Here is a 25761-nt window from a genome sequence, read left to right as displayed (position 1 = left end):
TAGGAGGGGACACTGGGGCAGAGAAAGCAGCTAGACCAAAGGTGAGGAGGTTGTGAACGGTGGGAACTGGAGCACATCTGTCCCCAGGGACAGAGCATGGGCGTCACACCCCTCCTCCCACCCCCCAGTATTAACCCCAGGTGGGACACTGCGCTCAGCCCCCTGCACAAATTGGCCACATTTAATCTACCCAGGAACCCCGGGAACTGGGAGTATAACTTACCCTGTTCTACAGGTGAGGATACAGAGGTTCAGAGAGGTGAACCCACTTGCACGAGACGACATAGCTAGAGAGTGCCAGAGCTGGATTTGGCCCTGGGTCTGTGTGGCCACTGCTGTGGGGAAGGGTCTGTGCTGGAGAGCTTGTGCAGTTGGGAGCCTGGGGGTGGGGGGCGAGGGGGGCAGATAGGGCCTTCTCCCAGGCTGGGCTGTAGAAGTCATTGGGTGCAAACAGGCAGACAGAACTGAGCTGCAGGAAAAAGGTCTCCAGGGGGAGGCAGGGGGGACTGAAGGTGGGGACAAAGAGAAACTGGGGAACAACACAGTGACGCTTTGCCCTCTAGACAAATTCTGCCTGCCCTGAGTACCCATACCAGGCATCAGGCTCCTCGATCCTTTCCCCACAGGAGCTGGCCTCGCTGATTCTCCCTGACCTGCTCCTGTCCTACACCAAGGGTTGTGATCCCGTTACCGGTCACGAAAAAAGACAAAAAGGAAAAAAAAAAAACCCTTGGGCATCACTGGAGATGGCCTCGCTGATTCTCCCTGACCTGCTCCTGTCCTACCAGGGACACTGTTCAGGGAGGAGAGTGTCAGCCTGTGGGGGGCAGTTAGGGGTTTGGTGTGGAATCTGCTAGATGGCTTTGTCACCATGACAGATGGTGCCAGATGGGCTGGGCAGCTGGCAGGTGTCCCAGCCAGCAGCCGGCCCAGGAAGCCAGACTGCCAGGGAGTTCAGGCTCTCATTCATTCATCCGACAAATAGACACCGAGGGCTGCTGTGCTACAGGCTGGGCTGAGTGCAGGGGGCACATCGGGAACCACATGGACCCCCTGCACCACAGAGCTCACTACCTGGTGGGGAAAGAGTGGTGCCTAATCCAAGGAGAAAATGTATGATCACCTACTGTCATCACTGTCCCCAGTGTCTAATGCCACACCATTAAGATGACCACCGTATAGCTGGATAACTGAGGTTCAAAGATGCTCATTCCGTTGTCCAAGTTTCCAGAGTGAGTTGGCAGAGCCCAATTGGAACCCTGGCCTGCCACACTCCAGAGCCCTCACCTGGTCTGAGTGGCAGAAGAGGGTGGCAGAGCCTCTCAGCAAAGTGCCTGGCTTAAGCAAAGCCTCAGGGCTGTCCTGTCCCTTACCCAGAGCCTGCTCCCTCTGTCGTTCACCTCCATCCCGTTTACCCTCTCAGGGGCTGCTGGAGACTGACAAAGTTACACCCATTTTGCAAGTAAGTCCCTGCAGCATTTTAAAGGATTCGCTGAGGACCCCAGAGCTCTGCAAAACCAGCAGAGGCGCCAGGCTGCAGAATAGCAGCTGGTCCCAGTTAGAGAGCTAACAGGCTGGGTTGGATTTGGGAGTGTGCCTGAGCGAAGGGCCACCTGCTCTGGTGTATTACCCCCCACACCCCATAGAAGTTCACCAGGTGTGGGGGGAGAGGGGGAACTGGAGGATTTTCAAGGGCTCCCACCACTTCTTCAGCTCATCCCTCAAGTCCCAACGGGCTGCAGCCTCTCCCCTCACCAGACAAGGCAGAGACCAAGACAGGACAAGATCACTGCCCACTCTGTGTACGGTTCCTTCGCTGCATCTGGGAACATGTTCCACTGTGGGGAGACGGGGGAGTGGGGATAGAGTGTCTCCTTTACGAGTGCCCTTGTCCCTGAGCCCCCAAACACCTTAATAATGACAGTGAACATGCCACTGCTTCTGTGGCTGGAGTTCATTGGTCTTTCCTCTCGGTTTGCTATGACAGTGGCCCCTGGTGAACAAGCTTGTCCCAGCATGTTTTCAAACTACAAAGCTGGACAGTTGGAAACTGCCGACCTCCAAATGTCCATCAGGGATGGTCTGTCAGCCAGCGTTCTTGAGCTGCAAGCAACATAAGCCAGCTCTGCCTCACCAAGACAGAAAAGGAACTTGCCCGGGAGCTATGCCTGCCTGACCTTCCAGTGTATTTAATTATAGCTTTAGCCTCATTCATTCATTCATCCTTCTAGGTAATATTTATTAAAATACCCAATCATAGAATCACCCCTGCAACATCCAACCCAGAACAAAGCCCGCTTCCTTGAACCTTCCCCCATATCATCCAACATAAGCTGAAATTCTAACACCCTCTTCCTGAGGCACCCCAAAGTTCCCCAAGGTGTACGTGTTCTCTTGTTACAACAGGACAATAAATCCAACTTTGTTTGACCACAGGTGTGTTCTTGGTGGTCTTTGGCTGGAGCACACTGTAAACTGTAAACCCCAAAATGTCCCCCTGAACAAAATGTTTGCCCCAACTAAACGCAGCCACCTCAGGGTAAGGGAGCTAGAACTGGTTCCTTACACAACTGGGAACAGCACCATGGGGACCAAGAGAAAAAATAGCCAAAGGAAGGTAGCTTCTGGAACTTTATCCCCTATGAGACCTGCCTGCTGGCAGGAGGTAAGACGGACATTTGGGAAGAGGCTGGAGGTGGGGTTGGGTGGGAGGTGTCACGCCATCTCTCACTGGCTTTAATTTTCACTTTGCATCCTTTAATATGAAATGTAATTACAGATTCTGAATTATGGTGGTGAGCTTGTCAGGGCTGACTAATTAATTAGTCAGATTTATAAGTATTTTGTTCTCAGAGATCTATGACCCTGATGTGTCTCCTCAAAGCTCCAAGAAATTCCTCTCCTGATAGTTCTCTTGGGGAGCTGTTGGGCTGGATTGGAGGGACAATCTAACAACTCTCTGGCAGCCTGGGGACCATAACTGTCTCTGAAGTCCCCATGCCTTTGAGATTTCTGAGGGCTTTGCCCTTGGAATCCAGAGATGCCAAATGCACACCCCTCTTTCCACTACCTCCAGCAGAGGCCATGACAGACATTGCTAATAGATTACCAAACTCCTTCCCATTGAATCTGGACCCAGCCTTGGGCTGCATCTTAACGCAGCCCTCCAGGCAGACAATCAGCTGGAATTGACGTCTCTTTCCCACCCCTGGGATAAGCCCTTTCCCACTCTCAGCAGAACAGAGGAGAGGGATTAGAGTGCTGGTGTTGCCACTTGCTAACTGTGGCACGTTGAGCTCATCCCTCTATGCATTGGGTGCCAGTTTGTCCAGGGAAAGTTAGAGAGATAATCCAGGATGAAAGTCTATATGAGATAACAAAAATATGAAAGCTCTTTGTCTGCTCTCAAACTCTGTACAAGATAAAGATGCGGCCACCAGCAGAGGAGATGCCAACATCCTCAACAGTTTGGTGAAAAGCTGATAGGATTATCCTCGGGGGCACCTTGGTGGGGCCAGGGTAATTTTTCTTCCCTTCTCTGTTGCCCAAGAATGAAAGCCAAGTGTCTGTATTCAGGCTGGACCCCAGACAGCCAGCTGTCTCTGACAGAATGGACACAGTGCGTATTCTCCAGGCTTTTAGACGTTGGAGGGACCCAATGGCTTTGGCTACTGGAGGGCACCCCCCCATGGTGGGGGAGTGGGGAATGTAGGGGGGTATAAGCCTCCAAGAGGCTTCTCTCTTGTCTTCAACCATCCTAAGGGAGGTAGATGATTTATTACAGAGAAACCAGTTCGTTTCTTTTTTCTCACAAGTGCACACAGCAGGTGCCCTCTCATGTCTATTACACAAGTAAGCTCTATTAGTCCATTTCGATTGATTATAACAAAATACATGGAACTGGGTGATTTATAAAGAAAACAAAATTTATTGTTTACAGTTTCTGAGGCTGGGAAGTCCAAAGTCCATCTGGTGGTGGTGACAGTGACCCAGGGGTCTCACATTGCAAGATGGTGGAAGCAGAGAGAGAGAGAAAGACAGACTCTCCTCTTCTTTTAAAGCCCTCAGAACCACACCCCTGACCACCATTTTTAATCCATTCATTACTGCATGGTCCTACAGTCCAATCACCTATTCAAAGCTACACCTTTCAATTACCATAATAGGGTTTCCCACTCTCCCAACAGTCGCAGTGAGGGCTAAGTTTCTAATATATAAAACTTGGGGGACACAATTCAAGCTTCAGTGAGTTTTGGGGGGACATAATTCAATTCACTACCTAAGGCTTTGTCAAGTCCAACCCAATTTCACTGTAGAAAAATTAGAAAATCCAAAAAAACAAAAATGAATGTTATAACCACCCATAATCCTACCACTTAGAGATAAGTAGTATTAACATGGAATAGATCCTTGCATTTTTTTCTATGGTATCTATACACATATGTGTATTTCTTTTTTTTTTTTTTTTTCCTTTTTGTCTTTTTTCGTGACCAGCAACGGATCGCAACCCTCAGTGTCGCGCCCGAACTGGACCGGGACCGGCAACGGAATCGCAACCCTTGGTGTTGCGTCCGCACCTCGCTCAGCCAGTGAGCGGCCGGTCTGTATGTGGGATCCGAACCCTCCACGGGAGCACCGCCGCACTCCCAAGCCACGCACTGTAGCAGTGCGCCACCGGGCCGGCCATATGTGTATTTCTTTTACAGAGTTTGGATCATTCTATACATAATATTTTGTAATTTGGGTATTTTTTTCACACAATAATAGACAGCAAACACTTATCCATAGCAGTAAATACATAAGCACCATCATTTTCATTGGCTGTATGCTGTTTCTTACAGTCCCTTATTGTTAAATATTCTACTTGTTTAATTATCTAGCTCTCTATTGTTGGACATTGGTTTCCAATTTTTCACTTGAATGAGCGACACTGGACTGAAAAAACCCTTACAGCTCCACCAATGTATCCATTTCCTTCAGATAAATTCTCAGACACAAAATTGCAGGACCGTAAAGTACACACATTTCTAGGACTTTCACATGCATTGCCAAATTGCCCTCCTGAAAGTTCATACCGATCTCCATTTCCCCCAACAGTGGAGAGTCCACGTTTCTCTCTCCCCGTTGAAGTCGGCAGGTGGAGAGCCACAGGCTCAGAACTCTCTCCAGCTGCTGGGCAACTGCAGCTGAACACCTGAGAGCCATAGGAATAAAGTTCCTTCTCTCCCACCTGCCAACTCAAAGCACCTTGAGAAAGTCCACGGCAGGGCCGGCGCAGGGTCCAAGGCCACCTGGCACGGCTACTCACGGATCCCAATCTCCTTCCTGTCCACGTGCACGCCTGGAAGTCTTTTCTCAAGGCCCGCTGCTCACACCTCATGGTGGGACAGCAAGCTTTTGAGTTATAGTGAACCTTATTTCCCTCTACAGCTCCTACGGAGTTAACAGATGTACGCACGTCTGAGGCAGTCATGCGGTAAGAGACTTTGGGGCCAATCCTTCCCGTTTTGACAGTGTGTAATCGAGGTGAAGCCATAAATTTTATAAACAAGAATAAACGACCCTTAGCAACATATGTCTGCTCGACCCTTCCAAGGTGATCGTAAATAAAGGCACCTGCTGGCTGGGGAGGGATGTGGGCACTGCAGATGGCCAGTGGCGAGGGCTGAAGAACCTGTGCCTTGGGAACATCTGCTGGGAGTCATTCCTGTGGGGCTGGTGGGGGAGAGGTCACCTTGCAACCCCCAGGCCCTGAGTCAGCTGGACACCATTGTGCCATTTCTTCAGTTTTCCAGGGTGCCTTTGTCCCTGTGCCACCCCAAACTGGCACCTGCTTCTCACCCTTCCTTGGAAAGCTACTTGTACCTGGGGCAACCAGGTTCCTCCCATGTTTATGGTACTCTCTTCTCTTCCCTGCCCAACTTAATGGTCAGTCACACCCTCTTCACCAACTGTCCCAAGATGGCCACCCCATAGGAACCTGAAGATGAGGGCCCTTGTCCTGGCCCCACTGCTGCCCACAGGGAGACCTCAGGCAGCATGAGTCACTGTGCAGAGGTAAGAACATGCTGGAGATAGACAAATTGAAGTTCAAGTCGAGGGCCGGCCCGTGGCTCACTCGGGAGAGTGCGGTGCTGATGACACCAAGACCCCGGGTTCGGATCCCATATAGGGATGGCCGGTTCGCTCACTGGCTGAGCGTGGTGCTGACAACACCAAGTCAAGGGTTAAGATCCCCTTACCGGTCATCTTTTTTAAAAAAAAAAGTTCAAGTCGAAGTTTCACCTCTTGCTATGCGACAGCAACCAAGGTACAGCCTCCCTGTGCCTCAGTTTCTGCATCTGATGGGGCTATTGTGGGGAGTATATGCCAAGTGCACATAGCAGGTGCCCTCTCAAGTTCAGCTATGGTGAGAAGGTTTAAAAACCTCATGTATGAACAGCTCCATAAATGTGTGCTGTTTATGATGATATCATTATAACCATCATCACCACCCCAGTGGAGACTGTGTGGCTTTGAGCAAGTGACTTCACCCCTCTGAGTCTGTTTTCTCACCTGTGAAAGGGGAGGGTAACTGTATGTACCCTGTAGGGTTCTGAGAAATAAAAGATACATAAAAAACCTGGCATTGTGGTACAACAAGCATGTAGCGAGGTGTTGAGTAAATGCTAGTTGTGGGGTTTGGAGGCACAGGGCCCTGATATTAAGCCTGGCTGCACCTCCTAGAGCTGTGTGACCTTGAGAAAGTCTTTCTCCTCTCTGGGCCTTAGTTTCCTCCTCCGTAAGTTGGGGGTGTAATAATATTAACAGTCCTGACTTCACAAGCTGTTGAGAGAATTAAATGAACTATTGCATGTGAGTTTCTTAGCAAGATGCCAGGACAGAATCAGTGCTCAAATTGTGGTCATTATTAATATTCACTTAAGTTCTCCTCTTCGGGCCTCAGTTTCCTCATCCATAAAGTGGGGCAATGATCTCTGCAACCCCATTCAGCTCTCGTTTTCCATGACTGAGTCACTCTCCCTTTCACTCAGCACAGTCCCCCAGGTCTGTTTGTGACCAGCCTCCTCTGGAGACCACTTGTCTCCCTCACATGCAGTGAGTCTAACTAACCAGAGGCGCTGCTAAGGGGTTCTGTGCTGCACCTGGGCCTGAGCCATTAGGAAGTACTTTGAAAAGGGTAAAACATGATCAACGACGACAATAGCTACTTTTTTTTTTTAAGCTACTACCATGTGCCAAACCCGAGGACTTCTTCCTGAGCCCTTGGAAGTTGGTATTACCCTTCTCACTTATAAAAGATGAAGATTGAGGCTCACATGGCTCAACAATTTGCTCAAGGTGACTCAGCTAGGAAGTGGCAAAGCTGGAATATGAATTCAAATAATAATAATAATAATAAACAACTATAATAATAGCAGCTAACAATTTTCAGGGAGCAATATTACTCTCTTAAATATTACCTCATTAAGCTGTCCCAATGACCCTATGGAATAGATATTATTGTTTGCATTTTACAGATTAAGAAGCAAGTCTGAGAAAGATGGAAAGACTTGCCCAGAGCCATGAAGCTAGAAGCGGCAGAGCTGGTCTTGAACCTGAGTCTGACCAAGGACAATGCCCAAGCCATGTGTTTGATTGTCACTCACTGCCCCAGGAAGTCTTGCAAGCATGACAGGTCATCCAGCAGTCTCTCCCGGCCAGCCTGTGTTCCTTCTCACATGTCAAGGCTAGGGCTACATGAACCCCCCCAAAGAAGCTGCTGGAACAGGTGGACTTAGCTCCTGAAGAGGGTGTTGCCCAGGTTGTCTTAGATCAGGAATTCTTACCTAGGGGTTCCATCGACTTCCTAAGGTTGTATGCAAATTGTGAACACATGTATGCACATCTTTTTAGAGAGTGTGTACATAGCTTTCATCAGAGTTCCAAAGCTGACAAACCACAGCTTTATAAGTTTCTGATTCTGTGGAGTGGGAGAACACAAGGGACACCCCCAAATTTCCTAGGTCTCCCCAACTTGCCCATCCCTTGCCTCTGCTTGGCCTTATGTACTGTCTTCGATGAGGACTTTCAGAGACAAAAAGCAATAGGGCAAAGCAAATTAAAAGTGCACCCCCAGCTGGACAGTAAAGGTGAATTTATTCCTCTCAATAATCAAGACAGCACCAGCTTGGCTCCAGTACTGCCAGCAAGATTCCTCAGCCCATCTGAGGGGAGGGATGAGCCACAAATCTTCCCAGGCACTGATTTATGTAGCATTCATGCAGAATTTATTATACAAAGAATTTTATTCAATTAAAGTTGAAATGCATCTGGATTCTTAAAGGTTCAGTAGTGATCACTGGGACAGAGCGATCATAAAACTGGATGGCCTGTCGGAAGGTGTCGGGGAGGAGGCGAGGGTGACATTGCAGCTGAGGGGAGATTCAGAACTGGGAACGTTTGTCATTGGGATGTGTTACAAGTTCAGGCTGTGGAAATTACTCAGTGAAAAATGCACATTAACAATAGCCATGAAATATCAGTTAAGGGAAACTAGGTTGAGAGATGAGACAGCAGGATCTATTAGTGCCTGGCATTGTTCGCTGCAGCCCAGGTCGTGATTAAAACGACTGTCAAGTAGCAGTGGGGTGGAAGGTGAAGAGCACTGGGCAAAGAGTCACAAGGCCACATCCTGGCCTCCCATCTTAGCACCGACTCACCAGGACAAGTCAGCTCCCTTCACTAAGCCTCAGTTTCCTCACTTGTGAAGTGGAGCGTGTAGAGGCCTCCCTCTGGGGCTGCCTGAGGTTCAAATAAGCTGATGTCTGTGGAGCACTTGGCTCAGGGCCTGGCACATAGCAAGCCCTTCCCCAGTGCTGGCTGGAGGCAGTGTTATTGTGGGGTTCTCTCAGATGGGAGAGCCAGCCACCGGCTCATGTCTGGTAATGATATTAACCTCTGTGTCCCAGGGAGCCCCATCCAGACAACGGCAAGGCAGGGAGGCACTTTCTTGGGTGCAAAATGTATGGGCGTGCCAAAAACCGCAGTAATGAAGAGAATATTTTCATGCAATATTTTCAAAAATTATGAAAAAAAAGTCTGTAATAAACAAGGCATCACAATTTTAAATAAAAACAGGCTGCTGTTTCTTTTGAACGTTGCATTACTGCGCAATGGAACAAAAACCGCAGTAATGAAGAGAATATTTTCATGCAATATTTTCAAAAATTATGAAAAAAAAAGTCTGTAATAAACAAGGCATCACAATTTTAAATAAAAACAGGCTGCTGTTTCTTTTGAACGTTGCATTACTGTGCAATGGAAACGACCATTTATCAGGGCTGACAACACCATGCTGATTGGGCAACACAGGGCTTTATAAATAGTCATGATTTTTGATTGTAGAGCTTTTATTAACTTCCCTCACTTGGTTGTAAGATGGGAAGATATTTTGATCAGCATATATATATAGTACATATCTTCCTTTTGCCTTGGGCTCTAATATGGCCTCATATTCACTACAGAAGACCCAGTGTTTCAAACAACACATCCTCCAGGCCCCCAAAGCAAGTTTTCTGTTTTTCCCAAGTTAGTGGCACAAGAGAGGAACACCTGCTGAGATGGTGAGTCTGCCATGTTCCTGGGTGGTTTCTCAGGGAAATGTTTGCTGGTGAAGGGGGAGACAGAAGAGAAGTGGAGGCCTGGGAAGCAGCATGTTAACAGCCACTCCTGATGGAGGATTTGACAACAAGCAAACTGCCTTGGTTCAAACATCATCACTTTAGGATGATGTACTTTGTTTCTCTCGTCCTTTGTAGTCTATGCTTTACCATGGCTAGGAGAGTGGGCTGCTGTTTTATTATATACATCCTGCTCTTTCCAGGAAGATTTCAAGGTGCAGGGAAAACTAAGCACGTTGAGTGATTTGCTGCAAACTCTTGGAACACCCGCCTCCCTGGCTGTGCCTGGAGTGAGTACCCAGCAGTTAACACCATCACCTTCTGACCACTTGTGCTTTTCGTGTTTTCAGTTCTGTCTGCAAACACTGAGCACCTATTGTGGACCACTCCTGGTGCTGACTACGGAGGTGGGGACATATACACTCACTCCCAGTGATCTGCATTTCACCCTCTCTGCCTGAGGCTTGAGGACCACCACAGCCAACCAGCAATGAAAAGACCCAGCAGACACGAACGTACCTGCCCCTGCTGCAAAATTAGCAGGTGAGGCGGTGAGAATGAAGACAAACCATGCCCGCCACTGAGAATTTACTGTCTGCTGATGTGCTGGCAAGGACAGCAGTGACCAGCCTTTCGGAGCCTAGCGTGGTGCCCCATGCTAGCAGGCACTTGGTAAATAAATGATGCTGAATTGAGTTCACCAGGCATCTCAGCCCTGACGATCGGCAAGAGCCTGCCCTTCCAAAGTCATTTCCTGCAATTAGCAGCGTGGAATCGTTAGCTTCTCGGGGCTGCCTCTCTGCCCTTCATGAATATCCCCCTTACCAAGGACACAGCTGGCACTGCCAGTGTCATTTCATGGCAGGAGGGAGCAGTGGGGACAACTTAAATACAGCCGTGGCATGGATCTCAGAGGCATAAACCAGCCAAGTGCAACAGCAGACAAATAAGTCTCGTCGGTGTCAGCTTCGCTGGAAACTGAAGACCTCATTTTCCCAAGCTGAATACATTCTGCCTTGGACCCTCAACTTGGTCCAACTGGGCAGGAAATAGCTGCCTTTACGTGGTAGCATTGTTCTCACCAGGATCTCCAGCTCTGATGGAGGCAGCCCTTCTAGAGAGGGTTCCTCAAGCTGCAGCCCCGCCACATGCACTGCAGGTCGAGTGTTTCTGACACCTCAGCCATCAATCTGCAGCTGTTCTTCCCCGCACTGTGGTGGTGGTGGGTGGCTCAGAGGCAACGAAACCTCCAAATCCTGTCTGCCTTCCCCTTTATAAATGAGACATTTAAAGCCCCTTTGGCACAGGTAAATCACAATTACAGTTCCAAGGGCCTCTGGTACCATTCCAAATCCTCGAACAAGCTGAGCTGGCAGAGGAGGGCTCCCACTCCTCCTCCCTTCCTCCCCCCCCCTCACACACTCACTCACTCACACACACACACACACGCACGCACGCGTGCGGCTCAAGCCATTCCCACTTTTATTCTTTTTTCCGCACAGCTCCTTCTCATCGCAGCAATCACTTGAGCTTTCTTTTCTGCAGTACTGAATTCATTCCCTCTTCCAGCCTGGGGCAGCAAGGACAGAATTCTCAAACGGCCACAGTCTCTTGAGGGAGTTGGCAGAGGGTATGAAACAAAGCTGAGTCTGGACAAAAAACCCACTTCCAGCCCCTCTGTATGACATCTTCTGCAGCCAGGACATCAGAAAGGTAAACTCTCTTCACCGCTGTCACCATGGAGGGGTCTACAAAGCTCCCCCTTTCTGTTATTTCAAAGTGCCTTAGGCTCGGTCTGATGGGTCATTTTTCTTGTATATTTTTTCTTGATTCCCCTCCTTCATGGCTGTGTATCTGGCTAATGTGAAGAGATAGTCGCTAAGTCTGGAGGGGCAGAGAGAAGCAAAGGGAATAATTTGAAATGAGAGATCAATGCTCACTTCCCACTTTAGCCTCCAAGGAGGAAATATAAATTATGTGCCCCCAGGAGCATCATGTGGGGATGGCAGGTCCTCAGCCAACTTGGCCCTGATGGATGGCACTTGAGGCCAGCTTCCATGACAGCCAAGGGCCCAGCTCCAGTTCCAGGGCTGGGGCTGTGCCTGCAGGACAAGGCCATTGCCTCCACCCTACCCACAGGGCAGGCAACTTTGGACCACTGTCTGTGCTGGTTTCTGCATCTCTGAGTGACCAGGACCGGCGTTACCCAAACCGGAGCATGCACAGGCATCACCTGGGGTCTTGTTGACGTTAAGATTCTGACTTGGGAGGGCTGGGCCAGGGCCAGGCCCAGGATTCTGCAGGTCTGACTGCCTCGGTGATGCTGACACTGCTGGGCTGAGGACCACACTTTGAGGAGAGGAGCCCTAGGCAGGGTTCTCAAACTCAGCACTACTGACATTCTGGGTAATTCTTTGTGGCTGGGGCTGTCCTTTGACCTGTAGGACACTGAGCAACACCCCTGGCCTCTACCCACGAGATGCCAGTAGCACACTCCACCCCGACTTGTAACCACGAAAAACATCTCCAGACATTGCCCAATGTCCTGGTTGAGAAGCACTGGCCTGGAGTGTTCTAGTGACTGGAACTAGTCCCTCCCTCTCCTTCCTCTGAGCCAACAGTGATGGGGCATCTATGTCCGACGCCTTCTGCGGGGGGTGGTGGAGAGAAACATGAGAGAAGGTGCCGTGCCTGCCCTTAAGATGCTCACAGGGAGGTCCTCCAAGCTCTTCCACCTGGCCACCACCCTCCTCCACCTCTCTCTGCCCAGTCCTACCCTCGGAGGCCAGCTCCATGGCATGTCCTTCTGGGACCTCCTGACCCATGTGTCCTAACTCCTGGTGGCATGACTGCTGGCCTTCTTGGGGACAGTGAAAGAGATTCTGCTCTGCATAAGTGCCCCCACCCTGGACCACGTGCTCCTGGAGGGAAGCGACATGCTTGGTTCCTGTTGGCTCTGTGAGGCCTTGCTGAGGGATGAGCCAACCTGGCCAACACAACACTACAGGACAGTGAAGGCTCCCCAGCGGCTGCTGCTGCAAAGAGAAAATGGAGTCGTTCCTCACTCGCTGGCTGGGAGACTCCCCTCCCAGGAGGAAAGGAGCTAGTCAGAACCCACAAAGCCCAGGCCGTGTCCCAGCAGAAGAGCGTCCACAGTCAGGGGCCAGATCTGGCTGGAGGTCACTTTCTGGGCACCCAGGACAGGTTCCAGGGGTGAAGCCCCCACCCCTTCCTCCTCTCCCCAGCTCTCTGCCTGCCCCTGGGCTCCACTGGGCTCCTTGCTCACCCTAGCACTGCATGAGCCAGGGCGGGAGCGGAAACCAGCAGACCACGCTTTGGGCCCAGTGTGGCTCCTGCCATGGAGGCCAACCTCTGGGGACCCTCAGCCTGGCTATCTTCTCTCGGTTCACACTGTCCTGGGGACTTGGGAGGGTGACTGATCTTTGGGCTCCCTGGGCAGTAACCATCAAGACACCCTCTGAGGCCTTCTCTGGGCACCCAGCCTCTGAGAGCACCGCTGGCTACCGTACTGTCCCTTTATACTCAGGATCTTCTTTGCTGGTTTTTACAGCAGGCTCTCCCAACAAGATCTTAACCTCACCAGGGACAGGCACAGTGTCTGCCTCATTCACAGTGCCTCTCATGTAGTGCCTGGCACCCAGCAGACACGCACAAAGGCTGAGAGAAAGAACACTGCCCGGCACAGCTCCTCAGGCCCACTGTGTTGTTGACATTCCCCATAAGTGTGCTTCGTTTTTCAGAGGAGAGAGACTCTCCAAATTCCATTGAAGTACCTGTTTAATCAAAGGCTGAGAGAAAGAACACTGCCCGGCACAGCTCCTCAGGCCCACTGTGTTGTTGACATTCCCCCTAAGTGTGCTTCGTTTTTCAGAGGAGAGAGACTCTCCAAATTCCATTGAAGTACCTGTTTAAGAACTTGGCCACGTTTGCGTCGGTCTCTCCACTCTGGACAAGAGGCACCACACTGGAAAAGGAGGAAACACACCATCATGCTACATTATAGGACTCCACACACCCTGGGACCCAGGGCCTGCATCTGACCTGCCTTTCCAACCCACCGCCACCTGACCTGAACCTGCACACAACCAGTGGCATTAGAGAAGGAAAATCCATCACCAGTGGGTTTCTACAGGTCACCCAACCGCCTTTCCTTGAGCGCATCACATGAGGGCCTGGCAGGGAGGGACAGAGGATGGGAGGAAGCTGAGGGGGCAGGCTCTACCACCATCCAGCCTGCTATCCTCCCTGGGTAGGGTGGTCAGCCTTCAGCCTTCAAAGGAAGGGAGTACTGACCCTAAATTCCCAAGGGGCTACCACTCTAAGCCCCTTCCAAGTTATGACATAGAGCAACTTCACAGGGAAGAAAAAGACCCAGGCAAACCAGGCTCCCAGCTCCACACAACTCTGAACTCCCTGGCGTCAGTGCCAGTCTGTATGCAGACATTATAGACAGGAGACAGTCATGTGATGAGCACCAGCGATGTGACCGGTCCCTTCTGGGCCCTTTATGCACATCGCCTCTGCTGCATAGCCCTTGCTGGGAGGCACTCCCCCAAACCCCAGCCTCAGCTTCTTGTCCCTGTACAGGGCCACATGACTGGTTAGTGGCCCTGGCAGAGCGTGTGTCCAGGCTGGCCTGTAGCTCCAGGTGGCCTCTGTGGGCACCTCACAGTCAGCGAGGAGCTTCTCCACCCGGAGGTGTCCACACACCTGTCCCCACCTCACCGACAGTCTGCACGGTTGTCATTGCGATAGCTATGTTAGTGTCTGGTGTACTGAGGACTCATTGTCTGCTCGGCCATTCCGTTTGTTGGGCCTTTGGGTCATTTCCAATTTTTTGCTATTAGAAGCACTGCTGATGTCGATGGCTTTGTACAAATGACTTTTTTTTCTTTTGAAGCCAAAGCTCTTTCTGTTCCCCAGGATCCCTTAGGAACTATCTGGGCTCAAGAGCCTTTCATGAAGGACAAAACCTCTGTGATGTGGGGCTGTGGAAAGAGCTCAGTTTGAACAGACAGACCTGGCCTTGAATCTGGACTCTGCCATGGACCACTCGGGTGACCTTGGCCATGATTTTACCTCTCTGAGCCCCAGTGTCCTGACTCCTGTAAAGTGGGGGCTGCTACCACCTCTCTCCAAGGGTTCTCATGAGGAATAAATGAAATTGTGGACATAAAGTGCCTGGCACAACCCGTCTGTTAAGTAAAAGTAGGGCTTTGTTCTCTCTCTGTAAGGCTGGGTGGCAGCCTGGGTCTATGAGTGGTATAAAGGGAAATTTTGCAATTACTCTTCCAAATTTTCCTTGAAAAGCCTGTCAGTAGCTTTTGGGGGAGGGGTTGGGTCAGCAGGTGGCTCACCTGTTGACAGCTGCCATCTGGGCCTCCCAAGACCACAAGGACCCCTCTGGACCCTTCTCCACTGAGCAGTCAGTGAAGTCCTTTCATGTCACCCCTTAGTCTAGAGCCCATCAATGGCTTCCTCTTGCCCTCAGGATAAAGGCAGAACCCTCTGGACCTACAAGCCACATGTAATTACATCATCAGTTTGTTTAGTCATGCGTTGCTGTCTACCCTCCACAATGTAGGGCTCTGAGGACAGAGACTTGTTCTGTCTGGTACCCACCTGGCACAGTGACAGTCTATCCATGAGTGCCGGATGGCACGGGGCCAGCCCCACCACAGCCGCCCTCCCCGCAGGCCCCTTACCATCTCTCGGCGCGGCGGCACACGGCCCTGCAGAAGTGCAGTGCGGAGCTGCTCTTGCCTCCCGACTGCAAGGAGAAAGCGGGTGTGGGCAGGGGCAGGAGCCAGAGAGGTGTGCCCGCTGTGGACAGGGAGCTCCTCCAACGTCCAGGCCCTGACCACATTGGACAGTGTTACTGGCACCCCCCTCCAGAGGGGGCAGGGCTGGGGAGGGGCTGGCAAGGACCTGGAAGAATTTGGGGGGACTGCAGGACAGCTTCTGTCACTGTTGAAAGCCAAAGAGAGGGACTTATTCAAAGCCCATGTATTTCTGACAACATGCCTGGCCCATAGCCACCCCCAGGTGAGGCTGCCCGCTACCTACAGGCAGAATGAAGGCTGTGAGAGGGGGCAGCTGGCTGGAGTACTTGTCGATCCACTGCTCCAGCTCCAGGATGGGCCCCGCCTCGAATGTGGTGTGTTCTGAGGAATCAAGGGGCAGGAGGAACTGCTGTGAGCCACTGTCCACCAGAGCATCGAGGAAACCGCCCCATGTCCCTTCTGCCTGTGTGTCCTGCCTCCCTGGCTCAGAAGGTACCTTCCCTCCCAGGAGCTACAAGCTAGGCAACTAGTCCACCTGTGGGTCCCTGGGGGACTGGGCTCCCAGGTGGTAACATTCCCAACCCCAGGGCCCTGTGAACTCCCACAGCAGGTGCAGAGAATTACTTAAGTGGGCCTCCCTGGCCGAGGAGCGTGGTGTCGCCAGTGCAGAGCCAACATCCTGCAATGTGCACTGGATCTGGAGAAGCAACAGAAGGCATGAATGAAGATCTGTGGCAGCCTGACAAAGATAATGTAGTTCCACGTGCAGAGGTGCCACCTAACATGCCTGCAAAGTGTGCGAGGGCTGGCTTGCTAGAGACTGTCTGACCTTTAATTATCCAACATTTAAGGACAAACTTCCTGAACCTTCAGCACAACATTCTCATTGGCCACCAGCGGTGTTGAGCAGGGATCTGGCATGGCTCTTGCAGAGTCTAAGGGAAGAAAAGGCTCCCATGGGGGCAGCTGAGTTTTGCTGACGATGAGCATCAAGTGCCTTGGTGATGAGCAAGAGGAACTTTCTCGGCCCTGATCTGTGTCTCCCACATACCTGGGCCCTAAGAGGTTTTCTTCTTTTCTCCACACTGACAGCTTTGGTTTTCTAACCTGTAACAGTTGGGCCAAGAGACCAAACATGACAGTGCTTTCCAAAGTGTAAGAACAGGGAACTGGGCCGGCCCGGTGGCGCACTGGATAAGTGCGCCGCTTGGGAAGCGCGGCGGCGCTCCTGCCCGAGGGTTCGGATCCCACATACAGACCGGTTCCCGCTCACTGGCTGAGCGAGGCGCGGGAGCAGCGCAGTGGCGCGCTGGATAGTGCGCTGCTTGGGAAGTGCGGCGGCGCTCCTGCCCGAGGGTTCGGATCCCACATACGGACCGGTTCCCGCTCACTGGCTGAGCGAGGCGCGGGAGCAGCGCCAAGGGTTGCGATCCCGTTGCCGGTCCCCGGTCCGGTACGGGGGCAACACTGAGGGTTGCGATCCGTTGCCGGACATGGAAAAAAGACAACAGGGAACTGGGAGACTGTGTGAGCTGAGGCGTGTGGGTTCCGGGAGCAGGAAGCCTGGCTGAGTGAGGCCTGTGCTCTACCTATCAGGGGCAGGTTTGCTGGGAGCAGAAGTGGCCTAGTGAGGTCTGCTGAAGGGACCAGGCCCCTACATGACTAATGACCAATGTGCTCCTGTGTTAACAAAACCTACAAACACTGCCTCAGACTTTGGGCCTGGCCAATGTCCACTCAAGCTAGACGGCGGGCTGCAGGTAGGGTGGAGGTCTGCAACCTCTAACCTCTGATAAGACAGCCACTGTGACAGAGTGCAAAGAGCAGGCCACAGAGGTGAGAGCAGAGGCTGCCCATCGAACACTGGACTGGAACCTTTCTTGGGCTGCTGACCAGCAGACCTTGAGTAAGTTATTCAAACAACCTCTAACCTCTGATAAGACAGCCACTGTGACAGAGTGCAAAGAGCAGGCCACAGAGGTGAGAGCAGAGGCTGCCCACCGAACACTGGACTGGAACCTTTCTTGGGCTGCTGACCAGCAGACCTTGAGTAAGTTATTCAACCGCTTGATGTCTATGTCTTCACAGTGGAAGGGGGAGGAATAATACCACCCCCCTGGATGGCCAATTGCAGCGCTTACCACAGGGGCTGGAGAGAGTCAATACCAGTTTGGGAATCAGATCCCAGCTCCACTGATTCCTGGCTGCAAGACCTGGGCAAATCAGCCTTTCTGAGCCTTGGCCTGCTCCCTATAAAATTTTGATGTTAAGCTCCACCTAATAGGCTTCTGTGAGGGTCAGATGGGGTGATTTGAGGACAGCAGCGGACACGCTACCCAGCTCTCACCCATGGAGAAGCGAGTGGCTCTCAGGGCTGAGCTGAGCTCCCAGGTGGACCAGACAGTCCCTGCCGTCATGGTGCCCAGGCCTGCTAGAGAGGCAGACAGGTGAACAGGTAGGTTAGCACTCCTTCTGATGCTGTGGTTAGAAGGTGTGGAAACCCAGGAGAGGCTCCTGACCCCGCTGGAGGCAGGGTGGCCAGGGAGGGCTCTGGAAGAGGTGACATTGAAGCTGTGGCCCAAAAGACAGGGGGTCATGAAGTACTGGTGCCTTTTCCCTCTGCAAACCCTGCTCAGAGATGAGCACAACATATAGAAATGACCACTGCAGATGTGCATGGTTCCTCATTATCCATGACACAGGAGCTGACTCATTCACAGAATGTTCTGACAGATGAAGCCTGCCATCCTTCTGCAGCCACAGCCTGTGGCAGCCCTACTCACTCCCCTCTGTCTGCTCCCAGGAGCCCAACTGGGCTCTAGCCTGGGCCGCTGGCTAACCCTCTAGGGAGCAGTTTCTAAAGACTCAGGTCCACGTGTAGATAGAAACCTCAGTCATGTCACAAGGCGTCCCAGGGTGGCATCCCTGTCTCTGTGTTTAAGTTCTCTCTGAGGCTCAGAGGCTCCCTCCTTGTCAATGAACAGAACAGTAACAGGATGAAGCATCAGTCCCACTGGCTGAGGGCTTACTGCAGCTGGGCCTCCCCAAGCTCCACTCTGTGTTGTGGCACGAGCTGGGGCACTTTACGTAGGGTTTCTCAACCTTAGTGCCACTGCCATTTTGGTGGGGGCTGTCCTATGCATTGTTGGATATTTAGCTGCATCCCTGGTCTCTCCCCACTAAATGCCAGTAGCACCTTCATCCCCAGGTGATGACAACTGAAAATGTTTCCAGACATCGCCCAGTGTGCCCCAGAGGGCAGAGTCACCATGGGTTGAACACTGCACTTTACGTTCCCATCACTCAGTGCAATCCTCACCATTCACTTGTGGATTTTGTCGTCTGTCCCCATTTTACAGATGAAGAAGCTGAGACTCACAGAGGGAGAGTGACTAGCACCAGGTGACACCAAGAGGAAGCAAGTAATGGCTGGACGGAAAACCCAGTTATGGCCACTAGGCCTCAGGGATGAAAAATCCTAGCTTGGAGTGAGACGATGTTACTCACTTTCTGAAGCTCTTCAGCAAACGTGTGGCCCTTTTCTGTGATTAATTCCACAGCAAACCTATGAGGAAAAACGAAGAAGAATTTGCCTCTACTGTAATGTTGCTGTAAGACAATAGATTCTCAGGGAGGCCATTTAGCTAATTTAGCTATAACAGCCATGGTGTTATTTTTCTTGCTGACAGTAAGAACATCGTAACCTTCCATGTGGATGGGGGTATTTGTTTCTAGAAATGCCGTTTCTTATGCTCATTATTCCCAGTCGACAGGTCCTTTTGAAGATCTACTCTGGCCAAGTCCAGGCAACTCAGCCATGAGCACAGCCAGCACAGGCTCTGTCCCGCAGGAGAGGGCGGCGTGAATAACGTATCATACTACTGAATGTGAAGTTGCAAACTGAGCTCAGTGCTCTGAAGGAAAGGGCAACAGAAGCCTTGTGTGGTCTTGGCTAGGGGGGCATGGAGGGCTCCCTGGAGGAAGCAATGCTGGAGGTGGGACTTTGAAGGCTGAGTCGGAGTTCCCTGGTAAGGTGGGGTGGGGTGGGGAAAGCAAACTGCCGCTGGAGCAGTCAGTACTCTGGCTCTGGTTTACTCAGAACTCTGCACCCCCCTCCTGTATAGACAGGGTCCTGGCAGGGACAGACAGTGGTGCACCAGAAGGATTCTGGGAGTTTTGCAAAGGGACTCTTCACAGAGGTGTGGACAGAGTTACAGGAACTGACAATGGATGGCAAAGACTAGCAAGGGCAGGAGCCTAGAGGGTTAAGGGATGGGGAAGGTGCTACTGAGCCTGGAGAGCTGGATGCTGGGGGCAACTGACAGGAGCCACGCAGCAGGGACAGAGTTAGGTAGACAGCCCAGCTGCTGCCAGAGCCACAAACAGCTGGGGAATGAGGTTGCATATGCTCCCAGTCCTCTCTCCACCCACTCTCCTATCTCCTGCTGGTGCTTCCTACTGGCTGGACCAACTTGAAAGCCAAAGACAGGGAATCAGGGCGGGGGTGGGGGGATACAGTCACCAGATGATAAGGTTGGCCTCCCAGGCACAGAGAGCTAAAGGGTGGAAGACAGATGTGAAAGGGCAGATGAAGAATAGCCAGCACATACATCTTCCTAGCCCATCTTACAATTAGAACTGAATAAATAAATATGTACTTGGTTGTCTGGGTGTTGTCTTCCCCTCTGGACTGTAAGGGAGGGCTAAGCAGGTTGGGACATAGCCTGTCTTCATCATGGCAGTCCACCTCAGGCCTGGCACACAGGAGGTGTCAAGAAATGTCTGCTCCCTGAGGGATGCTCCTATGAACCCAGCCAGGGCAGGCTCCTCCTCGGTGCTTGTCCCCTGCCAGCTCCCACCACTTGTAGCTGCCCGGTTAGTGTCTGTCTGCTCCCCCTGACCATGACCCCATCAAGGCAGGACTGAGGACCTCTGGTTAGCAGTGCCTCGCACATGGAGATGTGTGGTCAACATCTGACAAAGGAAGAACCCACAACTGAGGTGTTCTGACCTCCTGCCCACCTCAGCTGAGAGATAATGGCTTTCTGACTTGCTCATTCTGAACTGGAACGCGCCTTCCCTCCCCTTTACTCACTTCATCTGTGTCTGTTCTCTCCCCACACTTCCCACACATACCAAGCGGTCTGCCTTCTCCAACCTGCTGGAAGACTATCTCCACCTCCCACTACCTGTCTTGAAAATCTCACCTCATCAGGCTCATGACTGAGAAGTGGTAGCCGTGAACAGGGAAGTTTCAATAATAATGATAATAGCTAACATTATTATTACTTGTACTGGGCACTGTCCTAGGGGTGAAACACAGAATTATCTCATTTAGTCCTCACAAGAATACAGTGAGATGGATATTATTACTAAGACCATTTGACAGAACAGTAAACTGAGGCTCAGAAAGGCCAAAGATTTGCCTGAAGTCACACAGCCAGTCGGCAGTGGTGCAGACTGTGAAGCCAGGTCTGTCTGATTCCCACGCACCTATAACTACATGGCCACATCAGATCCTGTGAACCAGCACTTGAGATGGTGGCTGCTCACACTGTTAATAGCTGCTGAGCATGGTGGACTGTACTACTGTTCCCAAATATTTGTTGCTTCCCACCCCACTGTACTGATGGCCACTGATGGGGAGTCCATGTTGCGCCCCCACCACTGATGGGGTAGCTGTGGCCAATGAAATGTCAATACGTAGGAGGTGTCACTCTCCTGGAAGCCTTAAGAGCTAGTGTGAGCTTCACCATGACCTCGTTGCCCTCTGCCACAATGAGTGGTCTTGTCCCAGACAGAGGCTGTCCTGGCAGCTGGGTCCCAGAGCAAAAGCTACCTGGAGCAGAGACACAGCCACTCTGTGATGAGCTTGAAGTAAGAGCAGGAAATACACCTTTGGAGTTGTAATCAGGGAGATTTGGGGGTTGTTTGTTACCACAGCACAACCTGGCCCATCCTGACTAATTCCTTGAGTCAACCTTCTAAACTTTGGCTTATTTAAAAAACAACATTCACAACAGGGATCACATTTGATGTACTATGTGTTATATTAACTCGACTCTTTCACTTAATGTAGGCACCTCAGTGGCACACACATGCTCACCTGAAAGGGGAGGGAAACAAGGATGGAGGGGGAAGGCAGATGCTGGTACAGGAGGGAAAGGTATCTGCAGCCTGGCAGCCTCGTGGAGCTGACCACCTACACTTCCAGCCTGAGACAAGTTCAGCCAGGGTTGGCAACCTCTGAGTCTGCTCAGCATTCATGAAAACTTCACACTAAGTACATATACTAAGGCCCAATTCCAACTCAACTTCAAAGCCAATCCCATCTCCCTTACCCAATAGCTGAACTTAATTCATCTGTAGTTCCCAAGGCTTCAAACACTTGGTCATCTTTGGGTCGCCTCTCTCCTGTGAAGGTGCTAGAAAACCCTGTGAAAAAATGTTTAGCCACCCAAATTAAGATTTTTTTCCACTGATATGCTGTTTTTTAAAAAAACTTTCAACTTGAAGTATAACATATACACAGAAAAGTGCTCAAATCATAGGTGTACAAGTTGATGAATTGATATACCTCCATCATCAGCACCCAGCTCAAGAAGCAGAACATGACCAGCACCCTAGAAGCCCCCATGTACCAGCTTCCAGTCACTGCAACCCAAGGGTAACCGCTATCCTCTCCTTTCCTGATATGCTTTTTTTTCTTTTCTCTGATATGCTTTTATTTTAAACTTAAAAATCATGTGCTAACCATCCTGCTAAAGAAATAAAACAAATATGTGCACATTATATATACATTGTACTTGTGATTATATTTCACATAAAATCATAGTCCTCTGTACCTCTGCCTGGTCATGGTTCCTGCTTTTCTCCCCTGCCTCTGAGAAAGAAAAAACCTGCACTCCCAGGTAGGCTGTGATATTCTGTTGAACACAAGCAATTGCACAGAACCCATCAGATGGGCCACTCTATGACTGCGATGGATAAAAACCAAAAACAAGGCCACTCTGTAATCACATATGAGCACAGAACACTGTCCAAACTACAAAAATGACCAGACATCCTTCTTTCCTGACTAAAGTGAGTACTGCAACCTTACCCATTACAGCTTTAGCATCTCTTTGTCCCTGGCACCTTCTAGAGAAAAATTATTAAGATATCCAGTTACAAAATTAGCCCTGCTTCCTGATGGCATCAAATCCAGAAGAAAGCCTCACTTCCTTGAATCCTCCCCCAAACTAGCCAACACAAGCCCAATCCTGTAAGTCCTTTCCATCACCTTCTCACTGGGAAACCCACGGTTCCTATGCTGTGACATCTCCCTCGTTCTAATGGGCCAATTGACCCAGCTGTGTCTGACTAGAGATTGTCCCTGGAGGTCTTTGGCTGAAGGATATCAACACCACCACCTGATGTTTGCTGTTCTTATGCATGTTTTCTTCTTTTTTTTTTTTTTCTTTTTATTGTGGTAACACATACATAACATAAAATTTACCATTTAAGCCATTTTTACATGTACAATTCGGTGGCATTAAGTACATCTTATGCATGTTTTTATACCTTTACTACATAAATATGTATCCCAAAAGCAATATATACTAGTGATCTGCATGGTTTTAAGCTTCAGCAGATGGTATACTGATATATTCTTCTGCATCTTACTTTATTCTGTGCAACATCATGTTCTGATGTTTTTTAAATTATCAAAGTAATATATGGTCATTATAAAAAATAATGGAATAGAATAAAAGTATATAGAGTAAGCAATGAAAGCCATTCTGGTCATTCCTCTTTCCCATAACTCAATCTCTCTCACAGGTAACAGTCCAAGATGTAACCCTGCAGACTATTCTATGCATATTTGAAAACACACATACACACATGCTTTTTTTTTTTTTTTCCTTTTTGTCTTTTTTCGTGACCGGCAACGGATCGCAACCCTCAGTGTTGCGCCCGTACCGGACCGGGACCGGCAATGGGATCGCAACCCTCGGTGTTGCTCCCACGCCTCGCTCAGCCAGTGAGCGGCTGGTCTGTATGTGGGATCCGAACCCTCGGCGGGAGCGCCTGCTGCACTTCCCAAGCGGCGCACTGTAGCAGTGCGCCACCGGGCCGGCCCAGGTTGTGTTTTTTGTTTTTTTTTTCCTTTTTACACACATGCTTTTTATCCAGATGGATTCAGAGTATCTGGACTGTTCTGCAACTTGCTTTTATCACTTTAATATATCTTGGACATTTTTCATTTCACATGATATTTTTGTGATGTATATTGAGATCTGTCACATTTTTTTTTTTTTTTTTTTTTTGCAGCTGGCTGGTAGGAGGATCTGAACCCTTGACCTTGGTCTTATAACACTGCATTCTAGCCAACTGAGCTAACCGACCAGCCCATCATATACTTTTTAATGGCTGCAAAGAATTTCAAAGAACCTTAAAATGGTGTCTTCCGTAGGTCCTTCTTTGTATTTTTCGCTTATCCCCACCCTACCTTTGTCTCCTGTTTTGGTGTAAATCTTGGGGATCTTGGGTGTCTTCAAGGAAGGCTGTAGCCTAATAAGAAACAGACATCAAGAGGCGGTGAGTGGGCATACCCAGAGTGACACCTCCTACAGTGGGTCCCAGCTTATTGCTTTAACCTCAGAGACAGCACTCATCCCCCACTGCTTGGATGGTATCTCCTGTTGATATCTTTCCCCTCCATCCTTTCTAGTTGCAGGTGCTTTGTGGGTAAGCTCTGTGTGTGGCACATGTCCATATCTGCAGAGCAGCTGATATAGTGCACTGCTCAATGTAGATGCTCAATAAATACTTACTGAAAGGACTGTTGCTTCCCATAGACCCTACACTGTATTAAGTAGATTACAGCCATTATCTCCCACAATTATCCCTGGAACGTTCCCACAGCCCCAAAGGTAGGCACAACCTATTACCTTCATTTTACTATTGAGGAAACTGTAGCTCACAAAGTGAGACTCGCCTTCCTAGGTCACTCAGGAAGGAAGAGGCAGGACTGGGATTCACGTCCAAGACTGTCCTACTCCAGTGCCCAAATACCTCTACCCTACCCAAACTCTTACCCTGTACTCCACCAAGTCAGGGCCTCTTGGAAGGAAAGAAACCTAAGCCACTTCCATTCTGTGCGGTTTCAAATATACTCAGAAATGAAGAATTGCCAAAACAGGGTTCGAAAACTGCCATTTTCAAATAGCAACATACAACTTAAATACATACTTCAAAGTTAAAATATGATATCACGAGGTCACTCAAATGTTAAATAACTGGGTCTATGAAATATATTAACCCAGGGGCCGGCCCCGTGGCGCACTGGATAAGTGCGCCGCTTGGGAAGCGCGGGGGCGCTCCCGACCGAGGGTTCGGATCCCACATACAGACCGGTTCCCGCTAACTGGCTGAGCGAGGCGCGGGAGCAGCGCCGAGGGTTGCGGTCCCGTTGCCGGTCCCCGGTCCGGTGCGGGGGCAACACTGAGGGTTGCGATCCGTTGCCGGACACGGAAAAAGACAAAAGACAAAAAAAAAAAAAAAAAAAAGAAATATATTAACCCATTATTAATTCATGGTACTCTACAGGTTCTGAGATCTGGGTTGGGGTACAAGTTCCAAGGTGTATGATGAAAGCCACCTTTAGATCGCATTGGTGTCTCCTGTCTTAAGAGTATGAACTGCTTTGGAGATGGGTCAAAATCTGAATTGAAGGCTCCTGGCCCACTTGGGATATGTCCTGCCCTGACTGATGATAGCTGGGCTTCGTTCAGACTCCTGTAAAGAAATCCTGGTCGCTGGCTTCGACGTTGCCCACGTTGCCAAGATGGCGTCAGGACTGAGAGGAGACGTCACTTGGCGGTTGCTGCGGTGACCTCATGACGGTGTGACGTACCCACGGTGACGACACCACCATTCACAGCAGATCTCCGAGCTACCCTCGTCGCTGGCTTCGACGTTGCCCACGTTGCCAAGATGGCGTCAGGACTGAGAGGAGACGTCACTTGGCGGTTGCTGCGGTGACCTCACGACGGTGTGACGTACCCACGGTGACGACACCACCATTCACAGCAGATCTCCGAGCTACCCTCCCAGCCAGACACTCACCTGTCCCCGTCTTCCACATCCTGAGGGCCGCGGCTCTGGAAACGGGGACGCAGTAGCCTGCCGGCGCCGAGGCACCCACGTACGCCAAGGCGACCTCCAAGGCCCCACGCAGCCATGGGCCTGGCCGTTTGATCGGGGCTGACCCCGCCAGGCTCCCGTCCGGACTCAGGGGTTACTCCACCTAC

At 50.6% G+C, this 25761-nt stretch overlaps 1 protein-coding gene across 1 annotated transcript; it reads right to left on the bottom strand.

Annotated features, from left to right (window-relative positions):
- Positions 1-11127: 11127 nt before the first annotated feature.
- MMAB (methylmalonic aciduria (cobalamin deficiency) cblB type) lies at positions 11128-25751 on the bottom strand. Its single transcript, XM_008583485.1, has 9 exons — positions 25577-25751; positions 23958-24019; positions 21808-21901; positions 18974-19031; positions 16091-16163; positions 15750-15847; positions 15389-15453; positions 13588-13647; positions 11128-11546 (listed from the first exon to the last, which is right to left on the bottom strand). The coding sequence occupies exons 1-9, from the start codon at positions 25690-25692 to the stop codon at positions 11447-11449; spliced, it is 726 nt and encodes a 241-aa protein (XP_008581707.1). The 5' UTR covers positions 25693-25751; the 3' UTR covers positions 11128-11446.
- Positions 25752-25761: the final 10 nt, after the last annotated feature.

The sequence above is a fragment of the Galeopterus variegatus genome, unplaced genomic scaffold (assembly GCF_000696425.1).
Source record: "Galeopterus variegatus unplaced genomic scaffold, G_variegatus-3.0.2 Scaffold2927, whole genome shotgun sequence".
Classification (NCBI taxonomy): Eukaryota; Metazoa; Chordata; class Mammalia; order Dermoptera; family Cynocephalidae; genus Galeopterus; species Galeopterus variegatus.
This window is presented reverse-complemented; position numbering and strand designations above follow the sequence as displayed.

What these genes read in the sequence shown, in the direction of transcription:
- MMAB (XM_008583485.1), bottom strand. Translation starts at nt 25,692, where the DNA reads ATGGCTGCGTGGGGCCTTGGAGGTCGCCTTGGCGTACGTGGGTGCCTC. An exon ending in GAATTAAGTTCAGCTATTGG is followed by an intron (nt 19,032 to 21,807) that starts GTAAGGGAGATG and finishes TTTTCCTCATAG; the next exon opens with GTTTGCTGTGGAATTAATCA. An exon ending in GGCCAGGGAGGCCCACTTAA is followed by an intron (nt 15,848 to 16,090) that starts GTAATTCTCTGC and finishes TTGATTCCTCAG; the next exon opens with AACACACCACATTCGAGGCG.